Source organism: Trachypithecus francoisi, unplaced genomic scaffold (assembly GCF_009764315.1).
Source record: "Trachypithecus francoisi isolate TF-2019V2 unplaced genomic scaffold, Tfra_2.0 Lachesis_group5, whole genome shotgun sequence".
In the NCBI taxonomy this organism is placed as follows: domain Eukaryota; kingdom Metazoa; phylum Chordata; class Mammalia; order Primates; family Cercopithecidae; genus Trachypithecus; species Trachypithecus francoisi.
Genome location: NW_022681470.1, coordinates 89,145,281 through 89,162,786, shown reverse-complemented (window position 1 = coordinate 89,162,786; position 17,506 = coordinate 89,145,281). Strand labels below are relative to the sequence as shown.

General features: G+C 51.0%; 1 protein-coding gene across 1 annotated transcript in view; it reads left to right on the top strand.

Moving 5' to 3' along the window:
* The first annotated feature begins 15,857 nt into the window (after positions 1-15,857).
* ATP1A2 (ATPase Na+/K+ transporting subunit alpha 2) overlaps positions 15,858-17,506 on the top strand; it is a 28,122-nt gene continuing 26,473 nt past the window's right edge. The window contains exon 1 of the mRNA XM_033195435.1: positions 15,858-15,996. Coding sequence (XP_033051326.1) covers positions 15,985-15,996 — 12 coding nt within the window. The 5' untranslated portion in view covers positions 15,858-15,984. The remainder of the gene's footprint in view (positions 15,997-17,506) is intronic.

Here is a 17,506-nt window from a genome sequence, read left to right as displayed (position 1 = left end):
TCCTCAAGCGTGGCAGAGTGCCTGCCTCTGAGAAGATGCTCATGGGGTTGCCAGTAGAAGCCACATTGGGGAACCCTGGAGAAGCCAGAGAAACTGAGGCCAAATGTTTGGGGCCTTGAAGGGAGATCAGAGGTTCAGCTCTCACCTCCCAGGACTGCCAGCACTGGCCCATGAACAGGGCAGTAGGGTGCCTGTTTATTCCCGCTTTGAAATATCCACAGCCTGGTTGCTCCAGAGCCTCATCATTTAAATCCATCCACAGCCATATTGAGCTATGTGAAAACTGAAACTCATAGGGAAGCTTTTGGAAGAACACGTCTCTCCCTTTATAGTGGATTTAATTATCGAGTGGATTTAATGCCTTCATGATGCTTGAGGGATGAAAGACATTACCAATTGTAATAATAACAGATGTCATTTATGAAATGCTTACACAAGAAGGCCCTTTTGGATATTAGTCCTAGTCCTTATAGCATATTTTGCAAGGCAGTGTCATTTAACAGAAGAGAAACTTGAGGTTAGACAGGTTAAGTATCTTGCCCAAGGCCACACAGTTTTTAAGTGGCTAAGGGGTGACTTGAGCCCAGGTTTGTCTATCCCCAAAGCCCCAAATCTTCCTACACCTCACTGTCCCTACTCCCAAGCCTCTCTACCCTGTAAACTCAGTCATTCAACAAATATTGATTGGGCCAGGCCTTGTACTGGGTACTGGAGGTGCCATGGTAAATAAGGCAGGCCTGCTCCCCTGCCCTCAGGGAACATAGTTCTATATGTTAGGGATACATTTCATAAACAAGTCATAACCAACCCCCGGTATAAGCATGATGAGAGAAGTCTTCAGGGAGGTGAGATATCCTCTCTTACCCCGCGGCCTGGGATGTCGAAGGAGCTGGGGGCAGGCTGGCGTTGAGAGCTGGGTTGGTGTCTCCCTCCAAAGGGGATAAGGCCCAAGGAGAGAGCAGTGTCTTTAGCAGGTCCCTCCCCAGACTGCGGGTTCCAGCGGCGGCCAGCAGGGGGAGCCCACAGCCCAGGCCTGATGGACCCCTCAGCTGCTTATGTAACTGGGAAAGCTGGGGGAGGAGAACAAACCCCAGGCACGAGGCACGTCACACACACGGACACATGTCCCCACTGTAATGGAGCGGGGATCACACAGAAAGACGGCTCCCAGAAACACACCCCCACAGAGCCATGCGCAAATGCAAGCTGCAAAAACAAGGATGCATGGTGTAGATTGGAGAGCACTCATCTCATCCATTAAAAACACACACAGGCCTCCCAGCACCTAGGCTGGTGCCCTAGGGTGGGGTGAGCAGAGAAAGGAGGAAGCAAGCCCTTCAGTGAGTTTCCAGGCCAGACTGAGACACGAAGGAGGAGGGAGCCTGGGTTTGCAGAGAGACCTGGGCAGGCATGCAGCAGTGACCGTGAGGGACTCTGATGCCCGGCTGGGCTGTGTTGTCAATACCATCACCAGCTTCCCACCTGCCCCCCATATACCACCCCAGGCATGGGCCTGCATCCGACACTGGTCCTGTTTCACGTGAAACAGGTCTCATTTCACCTCGAGATGACAAGGCACCAAGGTGGCACTGAGGTGTCATGAGTATTGTTAAAGATAATTGAGACCCACACTCTGCCCAAAAGCAGTTTATAATCCAGCTGATATGGGACACACTGCAGTCACAACCAAGGAGACAGCTCTCAGAGAGGAGCACGTTCAAAGACAGGACCATTCACATATGCTGACCTGTGTCAGGCACTAAATGTGATCTCATTTATACTCATGTGCTATTATTATGCCTGTGAGAAAACTGAGGCATAGAAAAGTTAAGAAACTTGTCCAAGGTTAATGGATTAGTTGCTGTCCACACAGGGATTCGAAACTTGGATCGCCTCACTGTGGAGCCTGTGCTTCTAACTCCTGTTATGTTGCTGCTTGAAGACAAATGTCACTAGGGACACAGTTAAATATGAGCTCAGCACACATGAGTATATACCAAGCTGTAGACACAGATACTGCCATGGGGACAAAGTGACAACTATATCAAATCCATAAGCACATATGCTCATCAGACAGTCAGACATATAGAAATGGCACACGCATACACATAGAACTCAGCTCTCTCTCTTTTAAATGTGTATCAACCAACCCTAGCTTTGTGGGGAGCTAAGGATCACACACAGGAATGTCCTGTGATTTGTGTGTGTTTATAAAGCGTTGGCCCATACTGCCCTGATGAGCTATATTTTCCCACCCTCCCAGAAGGGAAAATTCTCTTTGCTGAGTTGCTGAGAGGCTCCAGCAGAGTGAGAGACAGAGGTAGTGCAAAAACTTACCCTCGCCCTGATAACAAACTCATTCAGAGACACACTGAAACAGAAGTGCACATACAAAGATAAACACAGAGACATTATGCACACCCAAACACCAAATACTCACAGAACTACAAAGCCATCTCCCCCCCGACACACACACACACACACACACACACACACACTTGCATTCCACCCTCTCCCTCCCCTCTTTTCTCCCTGAGCCAAGCGTCTGCCTCTTCATGGTGGAGTGTGTGTGTGTGTGTGTGTGTGTGTGTGTGCATGTCTACTCTCTGAACCCTCCTCTTGCCCTGGCTAAGCCCACACTCCTGCCCCCATTCTTGAACCCTGTGCCAAGGGGAGCAGCACAGCTGTTCAAGAATAGCAGAGCCACGATGCCACTGGGGCTTTGGCATGACCTGGCCCTGACTCCTGCGGCGGCCTTGCCGTTTCTGAACCAAGGATTCTTGCCAGCTGCCACCCACGCTCGAATGCCATGCATGGATTCCTCGGAGCTGGAATCCCCTCGGTCTCCCTCCTGACCTCCTGACAAGTTATTTGTTCCCCAGTCCCATCGGGTGGGCACCTGGGAGCCTGGGCTCCTCCCCAGATGCTCACCCATCCCACTTCTCCATTCCCAGTCTGCTAAGAGGGAACTGACAACTCAGATATGTCTGGAGGGTAGCGTGGGACTGAAGCAACCCCCACTGTGTGATATTACTTCTTCTCTAACTGAGCAGCCTAGGGTGGGGTGGGGGTCAGCCAAGGGCAGGAGATGGCGGTGGTTTGGTTAGACAGAAGTTTGTGGGCTGAGTGTTGTAGATGAGGCTCAGGGGGCAGGAGGTGGGTAGCACCAGGTGGCTGCCAGTCATTTACGAGTTTGTCTCCACCCAGCTCTGAGTGGGGTGAGAAGGGAACAACAATTGCTAATACCTACAGAGCATCTACTTCATGCTGGGCACCGTTGCACACACTCTGTGCACGTTCATTCATTCAGCTTTCACAACAACCCCGTGAGGTGAATACTACGAGTATCTCTATTTTACAGCTGGGAGACAGAGGCACAGAAAGCTCATATAATTTACCTGAGGTCACACAGCTAGCAAATGGTAGCATCCAGATGCAAACGCAAGCTATCTGACTCCCAAACTTCAGTTTCCCAAACATTCTTCTTCCCTTCCCCCTCCTGTTTCCCTAGCCTGCCCACATTTGCTGAGTGACTGAGGAAGTGAGGACACACCAAGTGACACATTGATACATACATACATGTACATATATTCAGGCACACACATGCATATCTGGTGCCTATGCAACCTTCTGAAATAACTTTTTCCACTACACAGCTCCAGCTTCCAGCACATAGTGAGTGTTCAATAAATATGTGTTGAATGGATGAATGCAGACCTGAAGACCCAGGGAACAATGAGCGTTGTGTGTGTGGTGGTATGGGGAAAGAGGGAGGGAAAGGAGGGATTTCACACACACACACACAGCCCTCTGCTGTGAATAATGTCAAAGACTCACTTCTAACTCTGGCGTCCCAGTCCTTCACAGCTACCTGGGTGGGGAAAGAGCAATGTAACCAGGCTTTACAGGATTCTCTGAAGTGGAAGAAGTCTCAACTCTCTCTTCCAATCAGAACGGAGGCCAGGCGATGCAGAGAGAGCTCTGAAAGAGGACTTGAGGCACACAGCCACCTGGGCCTTCCAGCCAGGCACAGCTCCTCCTGTGTTTTCACCTCTCCCTGCCCCATGCCTGCCGCGCTGAGCTGCAGGCTCTCCCCTGGCTCCCTCGCGACAGTCCCTGCTTCCTCCGCTTGACCACCTGGACTCTCCAGGAACCCGGCACCCCTTGGCTATTTTGGCTGAAGAGTAGACAATTCTCCTTTTCCCTGTTCCAACTGAAACAAGGGTGGAATTTTTCCAAAGGCTCTCTATTAGGAAAGTGAAGGGAAAACAAAGCCAGAAATAAAGACTCTGCAAAAACAAAGAAACAGATGGAACAGTGGGGGTGACCGAGCTGGCCATGGGAAAGAGTGGGGGCCTAGAGTTTTGATGCTAGCGCGACCCACCCCCTTGCTCCCACTGCACCCTGTTCTCAGCTCCTTGGTAGAGTTTCCCACTCTGCATTGTAATTACAGGGCTTGTTTATATCTGCCTCTCCATCCTGGCTGTGAGCTTCTCAAGGCTACTGTTAACTCTTTTTTGCCCTTCCCCAAAGCTTACAGAGTTTCCTGGCAATGAGTATAAGCTCAATAGACATTCGCTGAGTGACTGAGGGAGTGAGAACACACCGAGTGACAAGAGAGGGAATCTGGGCCCTTCCTCTCTGGTGGTCATGTCGCCTCCACAGTGCACACTGTTATTTCCTCTGGAGTCCATCGTACACTAGTCACTTCCATCTACAACTGATAGAAAGTTCCTCCTCTTATTTCAGAACCTGAACCTTCCATCCCTTGACAAACAACCCAAGCTGGCTTCCCAAGCAGCCTAGGAAAGGCTGAGTTCTGTCCTGTAGGAAGGGAAGGGTGCTGGAGATCAGATCAAGCTGAAAAAGAAATTACAGTCTGAAGGCCAGGACATTGGAAATCAAGAGCACAAAATAATTGCTAACCTTCACTGGGCATTGTAATTCTCAAAATGACTCTGTAAGTTAGAGCTGTTAAAAAAAATTGAAGCTTAGAGAAGCTAAAAAATTTGTCCAAGCCAGGCACAGTGGCTCACACCTGTAATCCCAGTACTTTGGGAGGCCAAGGCCGGAGGATTGCTTGAGCCAGGTGTTCAAGACCAGTCTGGGCAACAAAGCAAGACCCTGTCACTATTAAAAATTTAAAAAAGAAAAAAAACTAGCCAGGCATGGTGGGCATCAACTGTAGTCCCAGCTACTCAAGAGGCTGAGGCAGGAGGATTACTTGAGCCTAGGAAGGTGAGGCTGCAGTAAGCCACAGTTGCACCACTACACTCCAGCCTGGGCAACACAGCAAGACCCTGTCTCAAAAAAAAAAAAAATGTCCAATTAGTGGTAGACCTAGGATTTCTTCTCCAGGCATTCTGACTCCACAGCACAAGTCCTCAGCCATGTTACAGGCTGCATCTGTACCATACAAATTATTGTCCTCAGAAGGAGCTGGGAGATGACAAAGGTGTAGAGGTCTAACCAGCCAGCAGGGCAGGGTGACAGGGAATCCACTTGGTACTGAGGTCCTGAGCACTGGCATGAAGGATCCCAGCTCCTGAACTAGATAGCCCTGGGGGCAGGGGACCGGCCAGAACGAACCTGGAAATCAGGGGATGAGCCAGGTTACCAATCAGCAGCTCAGGCGTAAGAAACAAAGCTTCTGTGTTTTCAATTAAGTGAAAAGCTTGGGGGCTGGGATTTCAGAAGCAGACAGCACAGACCTGGATTTGCCAGCTGTGTAGCCTGAATCCTGTTACTCACTTTCTCTAGCTTCAATGTCATCGTCTGTAAAGTGAGAATTACTAGAGTGCTGATCTCTTCGAGGATTGTTGTGAAGATGGAATGAAAACATGTGTATCATGATGCCCCATTATGATCAAAGCTAGGGCCCACAGGCAGAGTGGGACCAGTGACAAAGGAGAGGAGACTTCTAAATGGGTCTCTACTGTTCACTGGCTTCCCCCATCCACTGTCTCAGTTTGCCCAGTCTTCTTTCCCCTTCCAGCTCCCACAATCCCCTTGGGAGAGGGTAACCTACAGCCTGCCTCAGCTTCCTCACCACACTCCTCAACCCTCCACAGGTTATATCCAAACTTGACCTGACATGGAAATGGTTTTCCCAAAGGACACAACAGTGACCTCTGAGTTGACAAAAAAAAAAAAAAAGTGACCAGCTTTCTTTTCCCCTTGGCGTCTGAAATCTGAAACTGTTAGTTTTTTGCCCCTTAAAACTTGTTCCTCTCTCAGCTTCCTGGCCCCTCTTCTCAGCCTAATTTTCCATCTCTCTGTCTTCTCTACCTTGCCATCTCCCAGATCCTCTTCCTTTACCGTAGGTGTTATTATCCAGGATCCACAGACCTCTGTCCTCTAGCTGGATAGTCCCTGTCTGGGCCATCTCCTCTGCTCTCCTGGCTCAATGTTCACCTCCATGTGGGGATTCCTATGGCCCATGCCCTCTCCCAAGCTCCAGTCCCCATTTCTATCACCCACTGAGTGCCTTCATCTGAAGCCCTGCCTGGAGCACCTCAACCTTCATATGCCCCCAAGCAAACTTGCGGCTTATTTCCCAATCTCCTTTCTCCCCTACCCTTATTTTAGTTAACTTTGCACCAATGTCCTCACCACACCCACCGTCTCCAACTGCTGCCTTCCTTACCCTGATGTCCGATCAGCTGCCAAATACTGAAATTCTACCTCCCAAACATCTTTTTCATCCATCTCTGTCACCTCTCTGTCTTGCTCCAGACTGTCACCACCTATAGCCCCCATCAGTCTCTCCCTTCCAGCCCAACACCCTGTCCACGTACAGGCACACACCCTGCCATCAAATGAGCCTTCCTAGAACACAATTTCAATGAGATTACTCCCCCGCTCAAAAACTTTAAGTGGCTCCATATTGTTTATAGCAATATTTCTCAAACTTGCTTGGTGGTAGGAATACAGATTCCCACTCTCCACGCCCACCCTCATGAATCAGAATCTTGAAGAAATGTCCCTGTTCTTTTACAGTTTTAACAAGTACCCAGGTGATTCTTATCATCAGAGCCTTTTTAGGAAACACTAGCAATTAGAGTGGCAATTACTCCGGCATTCAAGGCCCTCCATGAAATGGCTCCAACATCTATTTCCAGTATTACCATCCATATTTCTTCCTTGTGCACTGAGTGCTTCCACTCTCTGCGCCTGTGCTCACATTGTTCCTTCTCCTTTATCTCTCTAAGTCAGATCCTACCTATCTGTCCAGGCCCAACTAGAATGCCACCTCCTCCATGAAGACCTTTCTGATTCTTCCAACTGAGAACCATCTCCCCCTTCTCTGGGCTCCCACCACCCTCTAAAATGCAATGGTGAGCAACCAGCAGCCAGCAATACCTGGCTCAACACAGATGCACAAGAGTTGGCACTTTTTCTTCCCCTTTATCTTCTGGAGCACTCCTCACTGTTGCCACTGCATCCAGACAGTTCTGGTCATTCATTCCTGGGGACAAGAACCCAAAGGAGAAGCTTCAGTGGGTCCTTATAGCATGGAAGTTAAATGTGCAGGCTTTGGAAACAAAGTAACTAGGTTTGAACCCCAGCCCCCCTACTTGGGTAAGCTTAGGATCTATGTGCCTCAGTTTTCCCATCTGTAAAATAGAGTTTTGAGGACTAAGATAAGTACTACATGTTGTCTTCATTAGTTCTGGAGTCTGGGAAGTCCAAGATCCAGGTGCTGGCAGATCCAGTATCTGATGAGGGGTCCCTTCCTGGTTTGCAGATAGCCACCTTCTTGCTGTGTCCCCACATGGTGGCGAGCAGAGAGAGGAAGCAAGCTCTCTCACGCCTCCTCTAAAAGAGCACTAATCCCACCCTCATGACCTAATTATCTCCCAAGCGCCCCACCTCCTAATACCATCACAGCAGAGGTTCAATCTGTAAATTCTGGGGAGACACAAACGTGCAATCTACAATAAGTGCTCGCTAACTTAGCTATGATGAGCTATAGATCTTAGGGACAATCTAGCTCAGTGGTTCTCAGATCTGCCTGTTGATTCATCTGGGGAGTAAAAAAATACTGATGAGTCTGGGCACAGTGGCTCATGCCTGTAATCCCAGCACTTTGGGAGGCCAAAGTGGGTGGATCATGGGATCAGGAGTTCAAGACCAGCCTGGCCAACATGGTCAAACCCTGTCTCTACTAAAAATACAAAAATTAGCCAGGTGTGGTGGTGCCTGCCTGTAATCCCAGCTACTCGGGAGGCTGAGGCAGCAGAATCGCTTGAACCTGGGAGGCACAGCTTGCAGTGAGCCAAGATCGTGCCATTGCACTCCAGCCTGGACGACAGAGTGAGACTCTGTCTCAAAAAACAAAACAAAACAAAACACTGATGCCTAAGCCCCACCTTAGATCAATTAAAAACATAGTACCTGAAGATGAGGCCTGGACATGGGATGTTAGCATGCAGCTAAGGGTGAGAATCCTTAGCTAGTCCAACCCTCCACCCCCTACTTTATTGACGAGGGGTAAAGGACTTACTCAAGTGCACACAGCTGGTTAATGGTAGAGCAAGTCCCACACTGAAAGTCTCTGGCCTCCCTCTAGTCTAATCCACAGTGATTTCCAATATGATTTCCAATACGCCATTGCCCAGCCTTTGCTCCCGTGTCATTGGGTTGGGAGAATCATCTAGGCAGGAGGCAGAGCCAAGCCCACTCAACCTCACTCAGCAAAAATAGAGGTAAAGAAGTGGGAAAAGTTTGAGGAAATGGAAGTGGGGAGTCCCTGAGGACTATGAGCTTGGGAGGACAAGATCGAGAATGGGTGGGGGGATCTAGTGACTAAATGGCATGAGATTCTGAGAGAAAGGACAATGAGGGTAGGGACCTTGTTTGCCTTGATTGTAAGTGTCTTTCTAGTGCCTTGCATAGAAGATAGCATATAGTACGTGCTCAACAAATGCTTGTTGAATGTCTAAATGATGCAATAGCATCAAAAAGCACATGTTCTGTTTATTAAGTCACCCAGAGGGCACTCACATTCCTCAAGGGGGCAGTGGTGAGAACATCCAGACAGCAGCACAAAAGTAAAAGAATCTTGGACTTTCAGAGACACTGAGGTGCAGAGGAGGCCAAGCTCCCTGAAATTCCAAGGAGAGGCTGCTATGGGAGGCAGTGGCCCTGTGTGCCAGATGTTTGCAGGGCATCCTGAATTCTCTGAGCATACAAAATGCCACAGGGGACAGGCAGATAAACAGAGCTGTATCCTGGGCCAAGTGGAGGGGGCCTGGTAAGGGAAGAAGGAGGTAGGAAGAAGGAGGCTGGGGGCCAAGCCAGCTGCCTCTTGATAGGGGAAGCGGGGAGGCGGGGTGCTCTGGGCCAGTGGCTGGGTCAGATCTCTGGCCAAAGCAAACCTGCCTCAGGGGGCTGGGGGGGCCCCTCCCTCCCTGCCCAGATGGAATCAAAGGCTAACAGGACCCCTTGAGGGTCCAGCTGTGACCCTTGCTCCTCACACACAGCAAGGCCCATTAACCCCATCCTCCCCATATCCTCAATACACTTTTCCCAGCCCAAAGAATCTTTGCAAACAGACTCCCCTGGTGTTTGCTGATCAGATACCAGCCAAGAGATGTCAGGTTTTCCCAGTCTCACCACCAGCCCTGCCTTTCTCCCCCAAAGATACCCAGACCCTGTCCCACCTCTCACAGTGGTGCTATGTAAGAAACCAAGGTAGTCTTTGCTCAAACCTGAGCCCTTCCTTTTTCCCATGCCAAGAGTTAAAGAGATCCGATTCATTTCTGTGAGTCATCATAATAAACAAAATAGGAGCACCTGCCTCCATGCTAGCAAACAAGATAGGAGAACCTACCCCCTTGGATCTCGTTGTGAACACAGGTCTCCAACTGATGGTTCTTACTGGAGCTGAGCTGTGCACTGAGGAGGAAGTAGCTTGGAATTTGGGGATCATCAGAACTGGAGAGGGACCTCAGAGATTTTCTTTTCTTTTTTTTTTTCTTTGAAACAGAGTCTTGGTCTGTCACCTAGGCCGGAGTGCAATGGCGCAACCTCGGCTCACTGCAACCTCCACCTCCCAGGTTCAAGCAATTCTCCTGCCTCAGCCTCCCGAGTAGCTGGGACTACAGGGGACTGCCACCACGCCCAGCTAATTTTGTGTGTGTGTGTGTGTGTATTTTTAGTAGAGACGGGGTTTCACGTGTTAGCCAGGATGGTCTCAATCTCCTGACCTCATGCCTCTCAAAGTGCTGGGATTACTCACAGATTTTCTAATCTCTTGTCATTCAGATGAAGATGCCAAGGTCAGAGTAGAGAAGCCTCTTGTCCAACATCACACAGGTGGTTAGTGGCTTCAGCAGGACTAGTCACAGCTGACTTGACTTTCAGGCAAGCGCCCATTGCACTGGACCAAGGTGGGGACCGTGAGAGGGCAGGAGGGAAAGCAGACACAGAATAGCCCAGGGCCTTCACGCTCCTGGGAGGGTTGACACCGGCCCCCTAGGCCACACCATGGGTTCTTTCCTTTTTCTCCCTTGGGACTTCCGCCTGAGGAAGGCACAGGCAGAACACAACATGGAGCTATCTGAATCCAGAGAGAAGTAAGGAAAAAAGGAGGTGGGAATTCAGCACAGGCAGAGACTGGGGAAAATGCTTCTGGGTGCTTTTTCATCCTATTTTCTAAATTCTATACAGTGTGGTTTTGTATTTTTTCTTTTTTTTTTTTTTTGAGACGGAGTCTTGCTCTGTCACCCAGGCTGGAGTGCAGTGGCCGGATCTCAGCTCACGGCAAGCTCCGCCTCCCGGGTTCCCGCCATTCTCCTGCCTCAGCCTCCCGAGTAGCTGGGACTACAAGCGCCCACCACCTCGCCCGGCTAGTTTTTTTTGTATTTTTTAGTAGAGACGGGGTTTCACCATGTTAGCCAGGATGGTCTCGATCTCCTGACCTCGTGATCCGCCCATCTCGGCCTCCCAAAGTGCTGGGATTACAGGCTTGAGCCACCGCGCCCGGCCTACAGTGTGGTTTTAACAATAAAGAGGATAATAAAAATACAGTAGGGGAGAGATTAAAATGACAGAACCAGCTGGGTGTGGTGGCATGTGCCAATAGATGCAGCAACTCTGGAGGCTGAGGGGGGATGACGGCTTGAGCCCAGGAGGTTGAGGCTGCAGTGAGTTGATTGTGCTGCTGCACTCCAGCCTGGGTGACAGTGAGAATCTGTCTTTTTTTTTTTTTTAAGGGAGAGAGAAGAGTTGCTGTTTTTGTTTTTTGTTTTTGTTTTTTTTTTTTATTGTTGTTGTTTTTGAGACAGGATCTCACTTAGATTGCCCAGGCTGGAGTACAGTGGTGCAATCTTGGCTCACTGCAGCCTCTCTACCTCCCTGGGCTCAGGTGATTCTCCCACTTCAGCCTCCTGAGTAGCTAGGACTACAGGCACATGCCACCACACTCAGCTAATTTTTTTAGTATTTTTATTACAGACAGGTTTCACCATGTTGCCCAGACTGGTCTTGAACTCATGGACTCAGGTGATCCACCCACCTCAGCCTCCCAAAGTGCTGGGAAAACAGGCATGAGCCACCGCGCCCAGCCAGAGGAGATTTTTAGAATCTACTTTGAGTAGCCTGAAAAGAAAGACCATGTTGAAGGAATGGTTTAACAGATAAAAATAATAATAATAAAAGAAAGTAAAAAGAAAAGAAAGACCAAAAAGAAAACAGAGGAGCAGATGTTAAAGGAGAGATGGGGAGAAAATTCGACACCATGCTTGTAGTCCAGTGAGGAAACTGAGGCAGCAGCAGGACTTGGACAGCCACTCGGGCTCAGAGCCCAACCTTTTTTTTTTTTTTTTTTTTTTTTTTTGAGACAGAGTCTTGCTCTGTCACCAGGCTATAGTGTACTGGCACGACCTTGGCTCACTACAAGCTCCGACTCCCTGGTTCAAGCGATTCTTCTGCCTCAGTGCCCCAAGTAGCTGGGATTACAGGCATGTGCCACCACTCCCAGCTAATTTTTATATTTTCAGTAGAGACGAGGTTTCACCATGTTGGCCAGGATGGTCTCAAACTCCTGACCTCCTGATCCACCCACCTCGGCCTCCTAAAGTGCTGGGATTACAGGCATGAGCCACCACCCCTGGCCGATCCCAACCTTTTAATAGGTCACTATAACCTGAGGGAGTGGGAGGACAGAGGGCTGGAAAGGCAGAAAGAGTGAGAAGTCATCTTTCTTGGACACTTGTCATGGCCACCCCAGGCCTTCCCGGCTCTCATCTCATCCCCCAAGATGGACTCCCTTTGGAAGCAGAAAAACTCCACCCACACTCCCAGAAGACCTCAGAAGCCTGACAGCAGTGACAAGACCACAGGCCCTAAAGAAAAAAGGAAAAGGAGAGTTAGAGAGAATGGAAGAAGGAAAAGAAGGAGAGATGCCCAGAGGGGGTTGGCAGCCGAGAGGAAGACCGGAGGAGCAGGGCTGGAGAGCTGGGCCCAAATCAGGACTGAGGCAGAGAAGTGAGGTGAGGGGGTGGGAGGAGGGATGATGGGGGTGATAGAGCCTCCCAGCTCTTCCTTCCCTCCCACTCTCCCTCCTCCTCTCTCTCTTTCATGATCTTGAAACAACCTTCAAGTCTGGGCTGGAGGCCCCAGGAGGCCAGTCACTTAGGAAACAAAACTGTTTCTTGGAGACCTTGAAAGCCCATCTGCAGCTGAGCAGCGTCCCCACCCCCTCCCTGTGCACACACATTCTCCCATGGACTCTCACGCACACCCACAGCCGGCTTCACATGAGCTCCCCACTGGCCCACACGCAGGCACACACGGACTCCACACTTGATCTTAGCCAAAAGGCCGAGAAGCGATGTGCACACACAGACTCACACGCACCTCTGTACTCATGCTTGCATACAGACAACCGATTCATAGCAGATTGGCCACACATCCGAATGAGTGTTGTCTTCTCCCTTGAGGAGCTCCTCCTTTGGAATGTGGTTTGGTACCACATGCTGTCTCATACCACACACAGGACCCAACGCTCAGGTCCTCCCAGTCATTAACTAGCACACATCCGTACACAGGCACATGTACACTCCTGTCTCCAACTCTCTTAGTCTCTCTCTCTCTCTCTCTCACACACACACACACACACGCACGCACACACTTCTTACCAACCAAACATTTGATTCAGGACCACTCCATCCCCACTCTGCCCTTGGTGGATCCGCCTCCTGATTTTCTCTCAGCCCACTCCCCAGCCCAGGCATCTTGGCCTTCCATCCTCCTGCTTTCAAGTCTTTCTTTCTCTCTCCTTTGCTCCTTTTACTCCAAGGGCCTTGATCCAAACTGGTACCGCTGACTGCATTTGAAGAAACAGTAGCCCAACCCAGGCACTCCAGATGAAAGGATCAGGTGTCTACACCTGTTAATGTCCTAGAGCCTGAGGTTCATGGTGGACAAGAAGGAGGTAGACCCCTCCCAGAGCCTCAGCTCTCACTGGGCAGGGAGGGTGGTCAGTGATGCATGGTGGAAGTATAGGCCCTGGGTGTCCTGCGCACTCTTTGATTTCTCTGAGTCCTAAATATGTGAGCAGCAGTGGCCCTCAGGCTGTGCTCTCGCCCAAATGCAGGGCATGGCAGGGAGCCCCAGCAGGCTGTAGGGGCAGTGGAAGGGCACATCCTTTCCGGTATTGAGCTTAGCCACAGGGATCAGAGCCAGGGCCTTTGGAAGGACTGGGCAGTACTGGGAGGTGCCAGCGGGGGTGAGGGGTGGGATGAGAACTGTTCGAGTGCTTGAAGTTTGCACACCTTCAGATTTGGGAACTGATACTTTCTCTTCTATCTCAGTTTGTGTCCTGGAGAGGGCTGGGCAGAAGATTATCCAGGAATTCCAACCCAGGAACCTAAGGAACAGATGCTTCCTAAACCCCAACTTACCATTTTGTCCCTGCAGCCCCCAGGCAAGGCTGCACCAGTGTTGATGCCCTAGCTGCCTCGGGGCCACTCTGGAGTGACTTTGCTTCATACAGTCTCTCCTGATGTCTAACCACAGGCTTTCCCGCTACTCCCCTCTCACTCTCTCCTTAACACACAGGAGTTGAACTGGTATCTGTTCCCTTCATTGTTTCCTCCCTCTGCCCATTCTCTCCCAAGACCAAATCCAAGCTCAGTGAAGGGGGCCATGAGAAGGCCCTGTTGGCCCCATGCTACCCACCCTTTCTGACTGTAACCCACAGCGGGAAGGAGGGTGGAAGTGAGATGTGACCTACCAGGTCCCTGTAATGGAAAATCTCAACTGCAGGCCCAGAGGGGGCCAGTTATTTAGGGAATTCAGATGTGAGCCTTGTGCCCTGAGAGTGGATTTGCTAGAGGAGGGGCTGATAATCCCTCTGCAGGGAGTTCCCTCTGGGACCAGAGATGGACCCAGCCCAGCCAGCCAGGCACCTTAGGCCTCTGGCCAAAGCCCCCCTTCCTTCCCTCCCTTCCTCTCTCCTTTCTTTGCACTCAGGACACTTAGACCTGCCCCACTCCACTGGCTTCCATCACTCCATCTCTGTGCCCAGAGAAACAGGGGCACTCCAGGGGAATCTTGTCCTCTGACTGTTCCCAGTAGAAGGCGGGAGCAGAATTTTTTCTTTTCTCTCTGCCCCTTCTGGGTTCCCCTTCCTCTCTGTGCCCCTCATCCTTTGGCTTTTTCATCAAATGAGCAGCAACAACACCCCTAGACCAGCTGGTCCTTTCCTGGGTCATCTCATTGTCCCCAGTTTCTAGCTGGTATAAAGTTTAAGATACCCTTTCCAGCCCCAGGCAAAGCCTTAGGCATTTCTGGGATTGCTCATGACTCTGATGGGCATCCTCACTCCTCAGACATTTTCAGTCTCCCCCACTTCACTGCAGAGAGGCCTCTTCTCCAGCCTCAGTCCTGCATGCTGCAGATTTGCCTCCCCTTCCCCACTGGAAGAAGAAAACAGTCGCTCTCCTTTCTCGTTCACATGTCTGATATTTGATATGATATTGACCTTCACACACATCTTAGAGGATCTGTATTTTCCTCTCTTTTGTCTTCTCCCTAACGCTACTCACCAACCCCAGGCATAGATTCAGTCTAGGGCTCTTCCACAGCGATGAAACGGTAAATGAGGGGTAAACAAAGCCCAGAGATGTTTCAGATGCCTGCTAGGAGTCCCACCGTTCCCCTCTAGCCCTGGTCTGCCCCTCCCTACCAGATTCTTGATTCTCCTCCAAAACTTTGGAGAGGTTACACCTGGCAGGGTTTGGGGACACCCTCTCGCCTCCATCTCCAAACTTCCCGCTGCCTCCGGAGCCACCTTTGACTCCTCCTGGGCTCCCCTTCCAGGTGCCTCAAGTGCAGAGGTCAGCCTTTGGTTCAAGTTCTAACTATTTCTGGGCTTCAGTGTCCCTGCAACTCCTGTCACAGAAGGAACAGAGTAGTCTATGTTTCTTTCTTTCCCTGGGAGGTTGGATGTAGACTCGGGAGACCTGAGTTCTGGCTCTGTCTTATCAATTCAAATTGTTTAATCTCTCTGAGCCTCAGTTTCCCCACGTGGAAAAGGAGAGTTAGGCCACATGGTCTCTGGCATCCTGGGATTCTGAGTCAACTGCTCCCCCTCAGCCAGATCCTAGGGGGCATATTCCCCCCACCTGGGGCCCAGGCCCACTTCCCTTGCAGCCTCTCCCAGTTATGAGTGCCACAGACCAGAGGGGTTGAGAGGAGCCAAGGGGGGGCATGCCGCGGGACAAATGGGCTGTCTAGGGCCAGTGGCTAAAGGGGCGGGAGGGGAGGAGTCCTTAGGGATCCTGTTTCAACAAACGTTTCTTTCGGAGGAGGGGAAGGCGGGGGAGAGGGGGAGAAGGACCTATTTAAAGCTACCCTGTTGCTTTGGCTGTCTCTGTCTGCCAGGGTCTCCGGCTGTCCCAGACAGGCTGGTGTGGGCTTGGGATCCTCCTGGTGACCTCTCCTGCTAAGGTCCCTCAGCCACTCTGCCCCAAGATGGGCCGTGGGGTGAGTATCCCTAAAGAGCAGGGGTCGCACTCTGGAGGGTGAGGGAGGCTGCCGAGGAAGGATAAAGTGAGAATGGGATGTGGAAGCAGAGGGAGAGAGAAGCTGAGTGGGATACTTGGAACTTGAAACTAACAGTCTCCAAACTACCAACGCGTGTACAGATCCCACGGCGGTCACATACCCTAGTGCTCTCCTCTCCTCTGCCCGCCCCTGGCCCCCTGCCCACAGTTAGACCCACAGCCCACCACACACACCCCCTCCATCTCTCCCTCCACCCCACTCCCACATCTCTAGCCCTTCCCTGTGGCAGTCCCTCCTCTCACTGCATCTCCCGGCCTCCCAGCTGAAAGGATGTTTGGCACCACGAGTCCTCCTGTCTTTGCCACTCCCTGAAAATACCCATTCCTCTGGGAGTCGTAGCCTGAGAGGCTGGGGGTCCATTTTGAGGTTAGAGAGGGGCAGTGGAGCATCCGGCTCCCAGAGTCACCAAGCAGTTCTAGACACCAGTTCCAAGGGCCCTGAGTGCCAAGGACAACTGGGCGGGGTGTGGGGAGGAAGAGCGATGCGCCCCAGCCCCTACCCCAGCACCCCTCCGGATGTCCCGAGCAGCATTGTCCGTGGGCTCCAAGCCACGGGCTTTGAGGACTTTCCCAAAGGCTGATGACAGTGACTCCCCCTAGTCCACCCGTCCATGGCATTCTGCAGCAATGGCTACACCAAAGGGAAGATTAACAACCACAATGGGGCGGGCAGGGAGAGGGCTTTGAATTCTTGGAAATGAAATTCCCATATGGAGAAGAGTGGCCCAGTCCCTTTACATGCTGTGCCTGGCTGCTTTCCTTTTGTGGAATACTGGCAAAAGAGGACACAGAGGGAAAGGGCATGCTGAGGAACGGGAGGGTGTGAGGAAGACTGTGCCTAGGGGGAGCCATGGGTGTTTCTGGCCCCAGGAGGAGTCAGGCAAGGACACGTTATTGCACCGAGTTGAACAGCTGGGAAATCCTGAGCCTGGACACCAGGGTTCCTGAGCTAGAGTGGGAGCCATAAATAGAATCAGAGTGCATGCATGTATCTGCATGTCTGTGTCTGTGTGTGTGTGAGTGTGTGTGTCCTGACCACGTGTTCTCCATAGGCGGGGAGTCCTGCAGTTACTCATGGATGAGTACCTGTGTTTGTGTCTCAGCAGGCAAATTTGTAAATGTCCAAGCCTTCAAGCCTGCACAAGCATAAATGTCACTGTGTGGGATGCTTGAGAGTCTGTGAGCCTGCCCTTAGGAGCTGTGAGGTATGGGTTTCATGGAGGAAGAGGTCATAGCTGCGGGAAGATACACTGTCTTGGGACCTTCAGCTGCATTTTGACATCTCTGGCTCCCCATGGAAAGGGCATCCCCAGCTGAGATGCAGGACCTCTGAGAAGAGGCAGGGGTTAAAGGATCAGATAAGCCCTTCACTTCCCCCATCCAAGTGAAGAGAGAAGGAGGGAAGGTAGCCCCCTACCCTGCTCCATCTT